The sequence below is a fragment of the Lissotriton vulgaris genome, chromosome 6, assembly GCF_964263255.1.
Source record: "Lissotriton vulgaris chromosome 6, aLisVul1.2, whole genome shotgun sequence".
In the NCBI taxonomy this organism is placed as follows: Eukaryota; Metazoa; Chordata; class Amphibia; order Caudata; family Salamandridae; genus Lissotriton; species Lissotriton vulgaris.
In genome coordinates, this window is record NC_141694.1 from 1,036,076,389 (window position 1) to 1,036,096,175 (window position 19,787).

General features: G+C 44.4%; 1 protein-coding gene across 1 annotated transcript in view; it reads right to left on the reverse strand.

Moving 5' to 3' along the window:
* Positions 1 to 19,787, reverse strand: part of THBS2 (thrombospondin 2) — a 728,644-nt gene that overhangs the window by 123,869 nt on the left and 584,988 nt on the right. Inside the window, exon 18 of the mRNA XM_086927100.1 lies at positions 842 to 1,069. Within this exon, the coding sequence (XP_086783226.1) occupies positions 842 to 1,069 (228 nt within the window). The remainder of the gene's footprint in view (positions 1 to 841; positions 1,070 to 19,787) is intronic.

The following is a 19,787-nucleotide window of genomic DNA, read 5'->3' on the forward strand; positions in this document are numbered from 1 at the left end:
ATGTTTTTATATTTAAGTTGCACTTTTATACACTGTGTTTTTGGTTCACACTTTCTCATTGTTATATCACTTGCTTTACATTTTAGCCAGGTGTGTCTGTCAGTTTCTAGCCCACCCTTCTTTGGGCAACCTCCTTATATCCTCTACTTTCAGCTTGATAGCAAGTTGAGGCATTATTTATTGCCTCTGATAAATAACTATACCATGGGTTCATTATTTTCCAGATGCGATAAATACCATCTATTAAGAAGTTATGGGGAGTAGCATGTGGCTATGGTGTTGAATGCACCAAAATCCGCATTCTATAGTAAATACCGTATGTTTTCCCCTGTTAAATGTTAGCAGGTTTAACCTGTCAAAATTTAATGAAAGTTATTGAATGCATACAATAAATATTGGATGTGTTAAATTCCTTCAAAGTCGTAATTCTGATGGGTCGGATTATTATGAGCAACTCCCAATCAGGCTCATAGTTTTTTGCCCTCAATCATTGAGTTTAGAAATGTGAACACTAGCATTAATTTGCACATATGCTCTGGCAAAACTACTCACTTTATTAAAAGAAAATAAAGCAATTGTGACAGGCATTTCTGCAGGTAAAGGATTATGGCCTGATATAGAATCTGGGGTACTGTTGCGCCCTCAAAAAAATGACAGATATCCATCCACTTTATTGCAAGTGCCCAAGGATAAAATCGACTTGTTATGAGGCAGATGGGATATGTGTCAAGTATGTGGAGTAACTCGTCTGCCAAACATTAAATCAGGCCTGTACTATTTTAACTTTCCAGAGCACTTGAGCGAGACATCACTATTGTTCTCTTTTCAGTTTAATACATACCAACAGCTATTCCAGGATCAGAATTAGCAGTCTGCACCAGCTCCTTGCCCTGATGACGGATAACCCAATTTGGATCGATCTGAGCCGTTCCTTTCGGATCCAGTGGAACCATCTGAAACTTCCTGAAGTCAGTTTCGCTTATTGCATTGTTTTCGGGGCAAACATCAATGATGTCAGGAATACTATCATTGTCAAAGTCATCTTTGCATGCTTCTCCTCGACCATCACCTAGTAGACAAGAACACCCCTTTATTATTGTTATGAACAGTTTAGAAATCAGTGCATGGTCCATAAGAAATGAGCAATGCTGTATGCAGAGGAATAAAATAAAGCAAATAATATTCAGTTATCTCCAAATGTGATTCACAGCAGGATGAGAGGAATGTGATCACTACTTGCTTTCATTCGAATTGTCCCTCTACATTTCAAAGATGAGTCCTCCATGCCTACTCCACAGACTAAGCTGACTGCACCAATGCCAGAATCACAGTTAATGGTGCGATTAATACACAAAGGTTTTAAAAAACTAATAAACACAAGTAAGACCTGGTTTGCATCTATATTAATGCAAGTTGTCTGGCCATTTTTATTTTGTAATGAGCATTAGATCCATTTTGATTACTAATGCATATGTATTGCAATGCAAACACTCCTTTGCAGAGAGGAGGCCCCCTGTGCCCACATACATAATGGCTATGGGCATTACCTTCCTTAATAAAAGGATATATTCCATGGGTGCCCCTTTTTAGGGATCCGGTATACCCTCCTAATTGTATTCAGTCCAGCCACTGCCAGCCATATTTCCTTCATCACCTTTGTTCGATAATAATCTGCAAGGCATCTCTATGTATGTTTCTGCTATATTCCCACCTTTTACTTCTGTCTGATGCCCTGCCTTCTGCTCTTCCCCAGGTGTGCCTCTTTTTCCCCCTTCACAGCTTTCCTTTCACTATCCATGCATTTTTCTGCCTTCCTGTTTTCTGGGGTCCTTAAAATCTCTTTGAAATCTTCCAAGCTTCATTTTCCCCAGAGTTCATGATTATGTCCCTTCTTCAGTCTCCCACCATGAATCCTCTGCTTTCATACACACCATTGTACATTTGCATTTCTGCTCCTGGAATCAGATGCATAAGAAGGAGAAAATGCAAGGAGCAGGAGCAAGAAGGTCTGCCGCCTAGACGTTGGTCTGTTCCATAGCATTGAAATCCAGTCATGTATGTTAGCAACAAACAGAATAAGGCTGATGCTTCTGTGAATGTGGATAAGGACTTTTGAATTAATTGTATACAAACATATTATCTGCAGATAGGAAGCTTCAGTTTGATGGAGCAGGGTTTTTGCGAAATAAAAAACCGGCTCGGATCAAACTTCTCATTGTGTGACTTATTAGCAAAATGGTGTGAAAATAAACAGTGCAAAACTAAATAGGGGTAGATGAAAACTGTGCAAGTGAGTACTGGAAAGAAGCTAGAGCTTCCAGTGCTTTTTTAGTAGACCACAAATAAAAAAATAATGCAAAAATAACAGTCAAAGAAAATAATATTAATAATAAGTTTAAAAGAGACATGATATTTACTTTTTTAAAACTCTATGAAAATATGCAAAACGTGCTGCAAAGAACCATTAATAATGGAGTTTTGTAAAGTGACAACGTTAATCACATGTGTATTTGTTTTTCCTAGAGCCCATTTCACACTTCTGCAGAAAAGGCCTCAAGAGTCTTTTAGGTTTAATTTGCTTATTAATATGTAGGCTGAAGAGAAGTTCCTGATGATGGCCAAGGCTGTGCGGAGGAAATAATGAACATTCTGAATGGAATTTCTTGTGGAGTGGAGAATGTGGACACTTGAGCTATAAGTTTGATACATTAGCAAGCTGGAGAAATGTACAAGCCGCGGAAGAGATTATCTGAGTTTCCTCTGAAGGTTGATGACGGAAGTGTTCTAAAGACAAAGAACTGTTGAAAAATTAGGCACACCGAAAGTGGAGTGACCAGATACCTCCCTGGTCTTGTCCAATTGGATTAAAGGATTTTTGGGGTGATGATACAGGGGGGGTTAAATCTATAGGGAATTAGTGTATAACTATTAGTGTTAATTTTAATTGTTCGGCAGACTGATGTTAGGTTTCTTAGTTAGAGGAGAGAGCCGTATTGTTGTTTCCTAACTTTATTGTCTGGCTGTTGTTCTGCTGATCCTGACTCTTAACTTTGCTTCTCATATCTTTGAGGGTGCCCAGATTACTCTCTCGGCCGGAGAGTGGCTTTTTGACTTTTAGCATTATGTGCCATTAGGTATGATATTCTGAATTTGCATTTATCTTATTTGCAAATGTCTTTAATCTTTTGTCTTTTCACCTGTCCACTCACTCGAGACATGGATATTAAGATGTGTTATGAATTACTATTTTGTTATTTTTCTCTTATGCAGATCTATGATTCAAGCTGTATTCTACTTGATGAGCATTCACATAAATTTAGGTAAAAAGCATATTGATAAGTAATCAGTCTGTCTTTATTAATGTCAAATGGTTATATTCTTTATTTCGATCCTCATTTATAGAATTCTGTCAATCCTTTGCCAATCTCTAACAACTACAAAGATTCCTCAGAGAGGAGCGATAATCAATATAGACAATAGAAATTGGTATCATGGTTTAAACTTATGCAGTTTGAAAGTGACTGCTAGGTATTAAATTGGGCCCAAGATAAAAATTGGCAAAAGCCCCTTCCGCTGCATCAGTTTTTGGTAGAAGACTTGATGGTTGTATAGATTAAATTGGCGATTGATTAGGACAGAATTTATCATTTTGGTTACTAATATTGCTTATCATTGTTATATGTTGTGTCCTTCGTTGACCTTAAGAGAGATTGGTCCCTAGTGTCCTAGGATCCCAGAATGATTATATTAGCCTAACAGGCAGGTCTTAGTGTGGCATACACTAAGTACTATTGCATTGTCTGCTGATGTGCTATTAATCAACAGCTGGGTTGTTAATATTGCATAGGAAATTTTGAAGTTAGTATAGTTCCCTCCTCTCCATCGCCTTGAGACCCTTAAGGGTGAATAGTCTAACTTAATAAACACGTGATTGATTGATTAATTGAGATTTATTTGGGTGCCTTTAGAAAAGCGTAGCTGAAGAGGTCCCAAGAATTTTTCACTTGATTGAGGGTGGAGTAACGCTGGTCCATATTCTACTAGTAGCGAAATAATTCTTTGAGTGATTGAATCTATCTCTTTCTTTTAGTGGAACAGACAGGCAGGTTTGTTATATGTTGTTTCTAATTTTGTTTCCCTTTGAGAAAAGTTTATAATTTACTGCTGATTATTATTGTAAAGGGAGGGTTAGTTGCACAAGTTATATTGATGTCACAGAGACCCGCGGTGGCATTGGTCAGCTAGTATGAATGGCCACAAAAGAGTGCTGTGCTGTTATTGGTTGGTTGGTGTGAGTTGCGTTGATATTGGTCAGTGTGAACGAATAGTGTTTGTAGAATTATGGAAGAGTTTTCCTTTTTGTTTGCTTGGTTTCTAGCATAATAAACAAAATAGAATGAAATTATTGAAAATGATGAAAACTTTGTTTAGAAAGGATGAGCCTATAGTTATTAAAGTGGGAATTCCTGTTCAGCCTGATTGTACCCCTGCTTTTTCAATGTCTTTAGAACGAGGATATCACATGTGTATTTGGGAATTTGGTGTTTCCAGACTATGGTACTTTGAATGTAAGGATTTTAGAAAATTTGAGATATCAAATTAAACAATAGGTACCAAATCGCTGGGGCTACTCGGGACTAGCAGTGATGAAGTCGGGAGAGGCCCGCGGGACTCGGGTGCAGCGCTAAAAACACACGCATGCACAAATGCAAAGTCAATGGTGCGTAAAAGTTATCGAGTTACAGTTTTAGGAGTCTTCCGACCGGACTAGAATTACCAAACTTTAGACTTAGACACTAGAGGTGTAAACCACTACAGGAGCACCGGCGTTCATGAGTTACCTCACCCACAGGAAGCGGGTGCATAGGTGCCAAAGTGTGTCGGGTTTCGTTGTGCAGTTCGATGGTGCCTGGAGAGGAAGATGCTGCAGGCGGCTAGGAGAGAAGAGTCCGGTTGGATCCAATGGTGGATCGAAGATGTAGAGCACCTGAAAGCAGAGACGACAGAGTCTGGGTCACTCAGCAGTGACCAGGGTGGAACCAGGAAGGAACCAAGCAATGTCGAGCGCAATCAGGTGGTTGTCGAGAAGCTTGTCTCCGCTGCCACTTGGAACTGGGGCACCGATGATGTCCTGGAGTGGATCACAAGCTGTCCCACAAAAGGCTCTCGCTGTCGGCTGTGTCGGCTTCCGGATTGGAGTTAACAAGCCTTGGCAAGTGCAACCCATGCAGGATTCAAAGATTGCTTCTTACTCAGACTAGCAAGATCAGAGAGGTTGCTCCTTATAGGGTAGTGATGGCCAATCTGGAGCTACCAGACAAGCAGTGTAAATTCAAAGGTTTGTCGGTACTGGGGCCGCTGCCAACGGGCAAGGACCGGACCAACGCGTTGAGCAGGAAAATGCAAAAGGGCCCCACGCAGCACTCGGTGAGTGTGGAGGGGTGAGCTTTGATGCAAAAGCTGCTCAGCGCTAGGTCTTCTCAAACCCAAATGCACAGCTTCGAGGGAGCCTCAGGAGCTGCACGGTCAGCACTTCGTAGTTTTTCCAAGATGGCCGGCCCCACGCTTCAGGTCGCCTCCATGGGTCTCAGATTCACTGGGACTGTGGATCGGGCTGTTGGAAGGCAGAAAAGCTGGGTCTTGTTGATCTCTGTCACTCGAGTTCCAGCGGGAACTGCAACTGAGAAAATGGTGATGCACTGGATGGAGCCTGTTTGCACAGGGTGGTCACTCCTTGACCACAAGGAAGATTCTTCAGTCTCCTACGTCGAGTAGGATGTTGAAGGGTCCAGAGTTTCATTTCATAAGTTTCAGTCAGGATAATCTGATGTGCATTGGCACAGCTCCTACCTTTATTCCAAATCAAGGGGCTGGATTACCTGCTAGGTCCCTCCTATGGGTGGGACCCAGGAAGGGGGTGGTTACACCCCTTTCCCTTTGTCCAGCTTCGCGCCAGGACTGGGGCTGGAGTGCCCCAGAACCGGTTTGACTGGATTTTGCATGGGACACCTTGTGTGCCCCAGGCAGGACTGGGGCTGGAGTGCCCCAGAACCGGTTTGACTGGATTTTGCATGGGACACCTTGTGTGCCCCAGGCAGTGTCTTGTTTCATTCAACCCTCCCTGCTCCAATCCACTATCTCCTGTCTGGGGTGGTGTAGCAACTCCCTGTGACAGGAAACCTTTTGCCCAGGCCTCCCCTGTCAGGTTTCGGTCAGCAGCAGGATGTCAGACTTGTGTCGGGCAGCAGGATCCATTTTGTGATGCTGAGGCTCTGGTTAGGATTAACCGCGTTTTAGCAAAGTAACATGTCTTCTCCCTCTAGAAGGGTGGAATGCTACCCCCGTCGCCAGGACTGGCGAGGGGGTAGTAATCCAAAGCGTATGACTCCTTACACGACATGTTTTGATAAAGCCAAACCAAAGTTAGCAAGTAACCGCGAGGATTATAATGCACTTAAGAGTACATGGTATGGCAATATCCCGGAACAGCTAAGGGAGTTGGTCCTGACAGCTGCAGACAGGCTCAGCTCATGCTAGAGCCACCATCTCACATAAAACCAAGCACTCTGCCTCCAGGATTGTTAAGGCCTGCCATAGGAGTGACTGATAGGTATATACGTGTCCAGATATAGGTTTAGATATAGGTATACTATATCTAAGCAAGGGGTGATTACACCACCTTGCCCCAGCTGAGTGATCAGACAGTTGTGTCGATTTAAATGCCAGCCAGGGGTGGCAAAAGATATGCTGCAGCCCCTGGTAGGCCTTGGATGCACCTATGCCCTGGCACCTATAGTGCACTGTACAGGGGCTGATAGGGTTTCCAGTACCAAATTGGTTATACACCTAGGGTGCATGGAGTTCATTTTATAGAGAGAGCAGATAGCCTGGGACTCTGATTAGCAGGATCCCAGGCCAACTAAGTCAAAAACAAGCATTTGCAATGCAATAGGTCTTGCATTTGTTAAAGTTAGAGCTGTTGTCGTTGAAAATGACAATGTTTTTTACTTTTGTTTTTTTATTTGCAGTTGCGCAATGATATTTTCAGAGCTCTATTGCCATTGGTATAATAAAGCAAAAGTAAAAAAACATTGTCATTTTTAAACACCAACAGCTCTAACTTTAACAAATGAGAGACCGATTGGATACTCGTGCATGTAACGTCCTTTCCAAACCATGAATTGACAGGTTCGGTCAAATTCTCTACTTTTAATTGAGTGAATATGACAATTGCATTGTAAACTCAGGAGGATGAAAGGCTAAGTCAATCCTTCCCACATTGACATATTTGACCTTGATATCAAAGTCCTGCAAACAGGGTCTTTAGCAGCTAAGATAGGTTGATCAGATATCCTATGTATCACTTCATGACATTAAGAGAACAACTGAGGAAGCGCTTGGTGAGTCTATTTGGTGAAACATTTTAATCAAAAGTAACTTTTCTTACCTATAATGCTATGGGGTTCAGACTGGCGCGGCTCTGTACTGCTACCCTGGTCCTTATGTGTTTTGCCCTCTTGCTGCCGTAGCGCTTCATGGGCAGTGATGATAACTAACGTTTTGGTGGCAGATGGGCATACCTGAACTTAGCGACCTAGAGGAAGAAGTCCAGAACAAAGGTGTGGATCGCACTCCAACATGCCTGACGAACGTGGCCGATATAGAGAAATTTCCTCTGAAATCCAGCAAAAAAGAAAGCTTAAAGTTATGGACCCAGAGGTGTGTGAGCGGTTGAAATCAGCATTCACAGCACATTCAGATGAATGAATTAACTGCGCTGTAAGTCACCGTTCTGTTAACTGAATCACCCTAAAACACTTCCTAGCCGAATTAGTAGGGAGATGGAGAATGGATACAAAAATAGTTGTATTCGGATAGAAAGGTAGTTTATCTTGTTGCAGATGCTTGCCAGCTGAGCAGCTTGTTCCATACAATGATGGTGCAGCAGTAACATTCCACTTTGTGGTGCTTTTCTCAGTGCGTCGGGGAGCACGTTGTATAAACGTCTTAACTCGCAGCCTGCAGTGCACACTTTCGAGTGCACTTCATTCGTCGCTCACTAGAGCAGAAAAAAGCCAGACAGAGCCAAATGGGCGAAGTTTGACTATGTGCAGATAAGCAGCCTATTAAGAAACATTATTTAATGTGAAAAAAACAAGCAACAACAAAAAAAAACAAGCAGCAGCTGCCCGAGGATGCGTGTGGAAAGAGTGGGTGGCCATAGCAGAGTTTGCCTCCTTTTTAAATGAAAATGAAACCATGGCAGCAGTGGAGATACTCCCTACAAAAGAAGCGTTTTACTCCTAGTCATAAAAATATAATGCATTGCAGCATGCAGCTCTGTGTTGTAACACGTCAACGCCGACATTCTGGTAAGAACGCTTACATTTTACATAAGCATTGGAAATGCAATTGGTTTGGTCATGTCTGCCGTACACGCGCGCTCCGAGGCTGGAGTGGGAGCGGAAGCGAGGAGAGGCACCCAGAGGAGCCATTAGGAATGTGTAAGCACTAAGAAAAACAAGTTTCAGCTATTGGCATTGTAAATGACAATGCCTTTTATTTATGTTTTATAAACCAAAATATAAATAAAAAGGCATTGTCATTTACAATGCCAATAGCGTTTAAAACTGCACTGCAAAGTAACCGGAACTTGAAGTTGACAGCCTAGTATTTTCAAAATGTACATTTTACTGACCTAAATCTTAATGCATCTCGTTTTAAAGAGGCCTGGTTCTGCTTCGGGGAGAAAATGACCTGCTGAGCAGTCCGCCTTTGAAAAATGTTGCGTGGCTCATGTGCTCGCCGTTCTGTAAGTTTATTAATTTACAAAACACAACGGCCTGCTGTTCGGAGAGATTTATCCTTGTAGCGCTGTATTTGGTTTTGCTAGAACAGCGAGGCGCTCGTGCTCGGAAGGCTAATGGCGCCGAGAGAGGACCGATCCCCTTCACAGAAATAAATGATTCCTGCCGTGTTCAGTGGGTCTGTGCGGCTCTGCCCACGGCTCAGTGAGTGCATCAATACTGGAGTCCTCCTCACATGCTGTACATACTGATGACACACTGCTGGTAGCATGACGGACTGAGCATAATGCTGGCATCGGTGCACCTGCAGGAAATGCGCAGACATGTCTGTTTTCATTCCCGCGCTTCCTCCGTGGCTTCAGACCTTGCATCTCCGACACCATGTGTTCTGACACAGCTGACTGGAGTGCAGTGTTCGTCCTTTACCAACAGACGTATCCGCTTTGATGTTTGGCGTGGACACACCTGTTGCACCGCCACCTCTGACGATTCGGAAGCTCACCAGCACCTGCTTACAGCAATATATATATATCAAAGATACAACCACAGGATTGGTATATAATGTATTTATTTTTGTACGCAGCAGTTGAAGTAATCAGTATTAGCAGGGGAAAACCAGAGTACAGGATAAATCAACAATCCATGCCCATTCAAATACTGGTCTCTGCTGGGACTAAACCACGTTCAGTTTAGCTCAAACATATAGCAACTATGTTCAAAAGGTACCAGGCTCCGCATACCTTGTTATCAAAGTACAGTGCACCACAGTCTGTAGCCCGTAAGTGACTACCAGAGTGAGAAATGCGGAGGAAAATCGTGTGAACGGAGAACAGGAGTGATAGAGAAACTGCAAATGCACCCCTTCCACATGCCTAGAGTTGTTCAATTTTCCGAATAATGCGTTCAGAAAGAATAACAAATTGATCAAAATTCGTTTTTAAAAAACTTGCGTTGTTACTCAATCAGAATCTGCTAATAAGCATTGGCGACGCAAATAGGCCTGGTTTAAGTTTTCTTTATTGCAGTGTGATATGTCAGGACGCAGGGACTGAAAACTCAGAAACCTGTGAAGCGGGATGTTATACTCGCAGTCCTAAACCGAACTGAAAACATAAAACAAGTTATATATGTAACGCGGAAACTGGGCACTAGGCAGCATGCAGTACACAAAACCTACCAAAACAGAAATGAGCTACTTACATCTAACAAAGTCTACACAGACCAACCAATTCGAGAATATTACGCGCTCAACCTCATGCTTTTACCATCGTTAATAGTTCCCTTAACGTTTGATTAAAAAAAAAAAGTCTTGTTTTTCCTCGGGTTCGAACCTACCTGCCACAATAAGCTAGATAACAAGAAAATAGAACAGCTGAATGAACAAGCAAACTCACCGCCACAGCCCGGCTTTAACAGGAAGCCAGGCAACCTTTGTTGGGACGGGGGCGGGGCCAGACAAAAACAGGAAGCAGGCGCTCCTGTGCCCGCCGGAGGATTTCCATGTTAGCTAGCGGGGCTCCCGTGCTCGTGGAGAGACCCGCGGCCCCCGCCTGTTAACCTGAATGACACGCTGGCTGCCGAGGGACACAAGAAGAACCTGGTGAGTGGGGTGTGAGGGGGATGTGTGCGCGCGCGTGTGTGTGCGACGGCGGGGGTGTCTCTGTATGCGTGCGTGTGTGTATGTGCGCTCGTGTGTGTGTCTCTGGTGAGGTAAGGGGGGGAGCGTGTGTGTATGCAGTGTGTGTGTATGCGACGGCAGGGGTGGGTTCTCTGTATGTATGGGTGCGTGCATGGGCGCTTGTGTGTCTGTGTATGCGCATGCGTGTGTGGTGCTGTGCGCGCACTCGAGGAGGAATCTGAGACAGCGACGCTCGTGCTTGAGCTCTGTCTCAGATTCCTCCTAACACGCCAACAAAAGATGTCTCGCAGACAGCAGGCTTACGCCTGCTTTTTACGTCTGTGAGACCTAACCAGCTAAACACAAGGCAAAAAATCTGGGGTAACCATAGTCAGGTATCCACCTTCCTACATTTATTGTAGTAGAGGATCAGTAAGGAGGAAAGTGTAAAGAGAAAAAGAAAATGTTGAGTGTTCAGATTGGGATCCTAATGAGATTGATGATGAGTTGTTGGATGAATTATTACTGAAAAGACCACCAGGCAAGATGGCCGCGGACCGATCCGCTGAGTGAGAGGCTGATATCTCTCCTCTCTCCTCTCTCCAGTATAAGAAAATAGATGCGAGCAGAAAAGACGTAGTTACATATGCCCATGCAGCTAAAGGAGAGGAACCACAGAGGCATTACACTAAAATTGTTAATGCTGAAGCAAAGGATTCTTCATCGCGTAGAGTTAGTGACCCGGATGGTAAAGGGCATAGCTTTACTCCTGGGGCTTGAAGAGGCGGCGAAAAACATAAAAAGGCCGATATACGAAGCACGAGAGCAGAGCAATCGGGAAAGGATGCCCTCACAGATTGCAACGAGGAATCAGGTTGCCAAGTCCAAGAAACCGGACTTGGAAGCAGACATGGATTCAGCCGCAAAAAAGAGAGAGCTGAGGCAAAAGGAGAAGGAGCGCGAGGCCGAACTTAGAGCGGAGCAGAAGGCTGAGCGCCGGGCAATGGCAGCGGCAGCAAGCATTAGACGAGCGGAGAAGAAAGCGTTAAGAGCGGAGATGGCAGCGAAAGAAATCACCCCCAGAGTCAGCAGAGGGGGGCTAAGACAGCCTACCTTGGCGGAATCCTTTGCTGGGGGGAATAACAGCAGAGAAGCTTTGATGGATCGTAGCAGAGGGCGAGTACAGGCTGATGCTGAGGACACCATGACGCCGCCGCCACGAGAACCAGCTCCAGCTCCAGTTTCAGGGAACGCAGTGGAAGCAGTGGCAGAGCCAGAACAAGTCGAAGGAGTGGGAGCACCGGTGGAAGACGAGACCTGTACAGAGGAACAAAGGCCGGCAGGAGTTACAGAGCTGGGTCCGGGAGAGCTGTTAACTGTGCCCAGCGCCGTATTGGAGGTATGTGCAGTAAGCGGGGAAGCAGGACTGGAGAACATGGAGAACATGGCAACACTCGAGGGGAATAACTCAGGCGATACATCTGGAGCAATGGAGGGGGAAATAAGAGACAGTGCTGAGGACAATGTAGGTGCAGCAAGCGGAAATGCAGGACTGGGGGGGGAAGACCTGCATCATTATTACTAGAAAACATGGCAACACCCGAGGGAAACAAAGCAGGCGATACGTCTGGAGCATTTGAGGAGGGGGAAAAAAAGGACAGTGCCAAGGAGAATGGTAACAGTAACGTTAGTGGAGCTAACAACCAGGGCAGCAGCAGCAACCAGAGTAATAGCTGCCCTGCGATCTGCCCCGAAGTGAGTGTGATAGGGGCAGGGGCAGGGGCATCTGTAGAAAAGGCTACTACTAACCGTCCACCCCACAATGAGGGTAATAGTGTCTCGGAAAACACCGCCAGTCAAAACGTGACAGAAGCACTCACTCTGGTCGACCCTTTACGTCCAGGACCTCAAGGCATACCAGCAGTGGGTAAGAGGGGCGGGGTAGACAATAGTGTTGATAAGACTATGGGGAAGAGGGCCAACGCCAATGCCATCGCAAGAGGCTCAAACTTGAACAAAAGTAAGACACATTCGAGAGATGCGTCTGCGCTGTCAGGGGAGCTCACTGCTCCAGTTCTAGCAGGAGCAGCAGGTCTATTGCCAGGCCCGCTACTAGGGACCCCAGGGGAAGAAATTTTTTACTCAGTGAATGATGAGACCGACGAGACAGATGAGACCTCGGGTGTACACAAAAACAAGGGAATACCCCCTGAGACTGAAACAGATGATTCGGATGCGAGCCTTGAAGAAACGGAAGTATCTACTTCGGAACTGGACACTGAGTTGGACCCTGAGTCCGAGACGGGCCTGACCCAATCTTCCCTGGATGACAGTACTCAGAGGCAAATGGTTGTAAGAAAGAAACAACAAACCACTAGGAAACAGCAAAGAAGGTCTAGCCCTAGGCATAGGGAGAGGCCTAGTAAACTGGTCTGGGATTACTCAGCAACCTCTAAGCTGTACCACGACGAAGGAGGGAGTAGGTCCCAGCACAATAATGGCTCTTCAGGACCGCAGACACAAGGACAGGGCCCTACAATAGAGATGCTTTACAATACTCTTAGGCAAATGCAGGGAGAAGGTAGAGCTGAAGCCAAGAGGGCGAAGAGAGCAAGCAAGAAAATTGAGAGGTCACTGAGTAAAGTGAACAAGATGTATGCGGAGATAGCTGGCCGTATGGCAGAAGTGGAGGAAAGAACAGGCCAATTGGAGGACGAAGTCTCTCAGTGGAAGGAGTTCAAGTCGGCGCAGGAAAAATTCAACGAGGATTTACAATGGAAGGCAGAAGATGCGGAAAACAGGCAGAGGAGGAATAATATTAGGTTACTGGGGATTCCAGAGGGGGTCGAGGAACAGAACCCTAGGGCCTTTGTGGTCACCTTGTTAAGAGAATCATTTCCGGAGATCACAGCCTGGAATTGGGACGTTGAGGTACAACGGGCCCACAGATTTCCCCTGACAATGAAGAAATCATATGGCGCTCCTCAGAATGAGAGACCAAGAGCTATGCTCATATACATTGGGAATTTTCTGGCCAGACAGGAGATTATGGACAAGGCTAGGCCACAAGATCGCCGGGCCTTTAAAGGAAATTCCTTCTTCGCTCGACCGGACTTTTGTCACGCTACGGTGGAGAGGAGATGGAGATTACGACAAATGATAGATCCGTTTCAAAAAGCTGGATGTGAGGCCTACCTCCTGTTTCCTGCAAGGCTGAAAGTAATACTAGAGGGGCGTACTAGAATGTTCTTCTCGGAAATTAAAGCACAGAACTTTTTGACTGAACTAGATGAAAAAAGAGAAAATAGAAAATAGAAGAAAACAGAACTAGACAACAAAGGAAGAGATACTAACTGGCCAGATTGGAAAGGACACAATGCGGTGATGGACCATAGTATTCTGTATATACACAGAGGGAATGGCTCTGGGGAGACACAATGTAGGGGGCAAGGAATATTTAGAAGGGGCTTGTGTGGACATATTTAAAAGTTATACTATTTTCTTTTGTATTCGTGGCTAATAAAGGAGCATAAATGTAGGGAGAGGGGAGGGTACAGCATCACTCAAGGGGGTTGGGAACCAGTCATACGTAGGTCAGGATTGACCTAGTTGCCTGTGGAAAGGGGGGTCGAGGGGGAGGGTTAGGGGGGGAAGCACCAGAAAGAGAGAGACAGGGGGGTACGGGCAGGTTGTGGGCAAAGAAGGGAAACAAGATCTTAATTCACAGTGGGGGAAAAGAAAGAAATTGATGAAAACAAGGAGAAGTAACAAAAATAAGAGCTGCGCAGGACATTGGGGTATAGGAGTAGGGCTAAGAGATGGGCAGTTCAGAATGCTGGAAGATCTGAAAATGTTCCTATGAGCACAAACATTAAAATCGTGACTATGAATGTATGCGGGCTGAACGATAGAACAAAAAGGCAGCGGGTATCTCTATTACTGAAAAACACCGGGCGGATTTTTTTTGCTTACAGGAAACACATGTCGAAGGGAATAGGTCATTTTTGTTGGAGCAAATGGGATTTAGGTTACTAGTTAAATCCAAACAGGGGGGCAGAATTAGAGGGGTTGCTATCCTGACAAAACACTCAAATATAAGAACGAGGAAGAAATTCGAGGACCAGTGGGAGAGATGTGCCTTGATCGAGTGTTTCATAGGGGAAGAATGGGTCACTATAGGCTCTATCTATGGGTCGACAGAGGATGATCCAGAGTTGTTTGAATTTCTAGACATCGAACTACCCGCGTGGGCACCAAGAGCTATCTTGGCAGGAGATTTTAATATTGATGGGGCTAGGGGATTGGGGCTAGATTCTATGGGACAATACCAGGGGAGTAAAAAGAGGGTATGTAGGGCAATACAGAATCTAGCCAGAAATAATGGATTGATGGATGTGTGGGGGGCCAAGAAACCTTCTGATCCTGGCTATACATTTTTTTCGGCTCCGCATCGGAAATACGTTAGATTAGATTATTTTTTTGTATCTATGACACTATTAGGTACTTCAGCGATAGATAGGATGCCAAGGATATTGTCAGACCATAACCCCCTAAAGTTAACAATAGAAGGAAGCGGGTTCAAGAGAGTGACAGGATCATGGACATTTGAAAGGGGATTATTGAAAGATGACGACTACATTACACATATGCACTTGTGGATTAGGGATTTTTGGGACATTAATAGGGGGAGCACCACCATTGGGAATGACTGGGACACATTCAAGGCAGGGGTAAGAGGCGAAACATTGAGCTACTCTATCGCCAAACGATGGAAGGAAAAAATAGAGGTTGAACGGATAAATAATGCCCTGAGAATAGCGGAAGCAAGATTGGAACAAGCCACGTTAGATCAGAGCGAATACAATGAGCGGGTATTGGAAGTAACGATTGCAAGAGCAGAGGCTGTAGAAGGGGTGGCAATTAAGGCCGCTAGATTATATGATACACAGAGAGAAAGGTGCTACGAATTTAGTGAAAAGATAGGACATACCTTAGCAGCACGTACAAGACAAAGGGTGGCTAAGGGAGAGATTGAGGAAATAAAAGACAACACTGGGCGTTTAATCACGGATGAGAAGGGGATAGCAGAGGTATTTAGGGAGTTTTACAGCAAGTTATACAAGGAAGAACAAGTACGGGACAGGGGGGAAATATCGGACTACCTACAGAATATCCCGGGCAAGGTTTTAAATAGGGAGGATAGAGAGTTTCTTGATGCTGACTTGAGAGATGAGGAGATTAATGAGGCCATATTGGGTTTGCCAAAGGGGAAAGCAGCAGGTCCAGACTTGATACCAGGAGAGTTTTATAAGGTATTCCTGCACTCAATATTTAAAGATTTAGCAAGAACATTTAGGGGGGTGCAACATGGCCAGGCAATACCGGTAAGTTGGGCCGGGGCGGACATCGTAATAATACTTAAAAAAGGAAAGGATGCAACAGAACCAGGGTCGTACCGCCCCATAACATTAATTAACGCAGACACCAAAATATTCTCGAAAATACAGGCAGATAGATTCGCTAAGATAATAACCCAATTAGTTAGCACTAATCAACATGGCTTTATACCACAAAGGGGCACTACACTTCATATCAGGAAAATGATAACACTCTTTGATGTTCAGGAAGTAGAAGGGAAACCTATAGCGGCCATGTTATTGGACGCAGAAAAAGCCTTTGACAGGGTGGCATGGGAGTACTTGTGGGCGGTTTTAAGAAGGGGAGGGGTAGGTGAGGTTTTTGTCAAAGTCATTCAATCACTCTATACGAACCCTACTGCCTGTGTTAGGGTGAACTCTGGCCGCACTAGACCCCTGGATATTACAAGGGGCACTCGGCAAGGATGTCCTTGCTCGCCCCAATTATTTGCTATGTACATTGACCCCTTGATATTGAGGTTAGAGCAGAACGATCGAATTAATCCAATAAACACTAGCAGGGGAGATATTAAGGTCCTAGCATATGCAGATGACATTGCGGTCATTACACCTAGCCCAATAGATGCAATAAGGGAAATAGAATTAGAGGCAGATCGGTTCGGAAGAATAGCAGGGTATGCTCTGAACAAAAGCAAGTCACAAATTATAAAGAACGTTTACACAATATGTACAGATGCAAGGGTGGTTGAGGAGGGGATGTATTTAGGTGTTACGATCACGGCTGAATTGGAAAAATTGGTGGAAATTAACATTAATCCCATTATTACAAAAGCAAAGAATGATCTGGATAGGGTAAATAATTTACATATGTCCATAGTAGGTAGAGTAAACTACGTAAAAATGAACTTGTTGCCAAAATTTCTGTATTTATTTAGAACAATTCCGCTGTTTTTTAGTATGAGTTGGTTTAATAAGTTGGAGAATATGGTAAATCGATTTGTTTGGTCCCAGGGGAAGACGAGAAGAGCATTGAAGTACATGTCATTACCACGAGACAGGGGGGGATGGGCGTTGCCAGATTTCAAAATGTATTACTGGGCGGCAGCATTACAGCAGATGACGGGTTTATTGGGAGGTGCTGAGGGGGAAATTGAGATTCCTACGGGGTCAACAGAGGTGTATGGGATAATACTTGGCAGGGAGACAAACAATGCTTTCCTTAGATACTCGGAGCCAAGCTATTTTAAACGGACTAGGTTCAAGACACTAGAAGCTGCTGGTAAAATATGGAAAGCATTCAAGAAAAGTTTTGGCTTGGGAAGACTTCATGCACACACTAGATTAATGGAGGATCCAATGCTGCCCACAGAAATATTTGTGGATGCTATATTTAAGGAATGGGTTCGTTTGGGAATTAAGAACTTGGGGGATCTAATAGGGGAGGCAGGGGTAAGGCAATTCACAGAAATTCAGCAGGAATTTGGTGTTAGCAATTGGACTTTTTTTAAAATATTTACATCTAAGAACTTTTCTAGGTAATAGACGAGGTGGACCGATGGGTTTTAAAGCAAACCCGATAATACAGATGGTTGAGGGGGGCCAATCTTGCTCAATTAAAAGGTTGTATGCTGAACTAATAGAACATCGAGGGGATGACCTTGAAAAATATGAGACCAAATGGAGGGAAGCAATAGGAGTAACAGAGGGCGTATTCTTAAGGTCACTAAAATTAGGACGGGAAACCCTGTGTTCAGCGGCACTGCAGGCACAACATTATAAGACGCTATACAAACTCTACTACACACCAGCTAGAATTGCCCAGTGGGGAGGAACACAGGGGTTTAGGTGCCCTAGGTGCGACAGTACGGAGGCAGATATAGTGCATATGTTTGCGGGGTGCCCAAACCCTTCTCCGCTAATAAAAAGTATTGAAACATTTTTTGATAACTCCTTGGCATATAAATTAAAGCTGACACCAGAAGTAATACTACTAGGACTAGAGGGGAGTAACTCACAGCAAAATCAAAATGGGGGGTTTTTGTTTGTGGCCATGGCTGTTTTGCGCCTATGTATAGCAGCTGCTTGGAAAGATAAGATACCACCCCCGTTCCAGCACTGGTTGGCTAGGTTACTGCATATGTATAATCTGGAGAAAGCTATCTATGCCAGAAGGGGGGAAAAGGGTAGAGCACTGGGACTACAGCTGTGGAAGCCCATTTTAGAATGGAAAAGTAGGATGGCAAGTGTCTAGGGGGGTGAAGTGCCGGATGTGATAAAATATATATACGCCTTACATATGCCTCTTTGGGGTATCTTCCGTCCCCTTTACATTTCCCTTTAACTGCGTTTTATTAATGTTTTCTTATCTACTGTGTTCTTCTTTTTCTTCCCCATTTCGTTTTGTTTTTAAGATGTATATATTATGGTATGCAAGTATGCAATGGAATTTTTTTATGTGATTATTCAGAAACTTACCTGCTGTTGAAAGATATTGACTGGTGCGGGGGGGGGGGGTGTAAAAAATTGCTGTACAAATTGTCAATAAAAATATTTAAAAAAAAAAAAAGAAAAGACCACCACCATATCAGAAAGATCAAGAAAGTATTGTCCTGAGCGCTCCAAGTAGGAGTTCCTCAGATTTCTCAAGAAAAAAACATAAATGTAGTGATTCAGGTGAAAGATGAGGTGACACAAAAGACTACTCAATTAAATTTGAATGCAGAAGCTTTATCAGTTCCCATGGCTATTGGTTCCATAGTCCCATTGAATAGTGAGGTTCAGAATATTTTGCAAGTGCATGCATTAAAAGTACATGATACCTTCTTCCCCCCTACAAATACCTGGTCGGAATGTAGCGCTCTTAACTCTGATACCTCCCTCACGCAGTTGGTAAAAACTAAATCCGGATCCCCTATGGATCCCAGCCCATCTAGGCTTTTTAAACTACTTGCCCCACTGCTCAACCCACCATTAAATCTGCTATAAAATGCATCCCTCAAATCAGGCATCTACCTATCCATCTGGAAAACTGCCTTTGTTCAACCTAGCCTAAAGAAGGAGGAAGCAGATCCAGCTCTACTAAAAAACGTCAGACCCATCTCCTTTTTGCCAGCACCAGCTAAGATCCTCGGGAAAGAAGTACAGAAACAGCAATCCGATTTCCTAGAATCTAACAAACTACTACATGACTCTCAGTCCGGATTTAGGTCTGGGTATAGTACTGAGACAGCACTGCCGGAGGTAGCTGAAACAGTCCAGGAGACCTTGGATAAGGGTAGCTATGCAATGCTGGTGCTGCTGGACCTGTCGGCAATGTTTGGTACGGTGTCTCACAAGATCCTCCTATACAGGCTTGGCCAGTTGGGAGTGACAGGGACCCCCCCTAGCCTAGTTCAGCTCCTTTCTTGAGGGCTGGTCCCAGAGAATGTGGTTGCACCCTCACGTCTCATCACCTCGCCCCTTAATCTGTGGAGTACCTCATGGCTTAGCCCTTAGCCCAACCCTTTTTAATGTTTACCTTGCTCCCTGGCTCCACTTGTAGAGCAACATGCATAAGTGTCATCTCGTACGCTGATGACACCCAGCAGGTGTTCCCCTTCAGAGATCATTCGGAGGCTGCATTCACAAAATTCACAAAATTCTTCATATTTCAGCCTGAATGCTTACGGCTGAATGCCGATAAAACGGTGGCACTATTTTTTAATCAGCCTTACCCCCACAATCCGAATTATGATGGCCTCCACAACTTAATACTCCCCCACTTCTTGTCTCCTCGGCCAGGAACCTGGGCTTTAAACTTGACAACACCTTCTCATGCAAAACCCAGATAGGACATGTGACCTCATCCTATTTCTGGAAGATTCCTCCATCTCCTACCAATGGACTGTAGGAAAACAATAGTCCACACACTCACTATATCACAACTGGACTACGCTAATAGTTTGTATCTTGGTCTGCCGGCCTACCTGATCAAGACACTGCAAA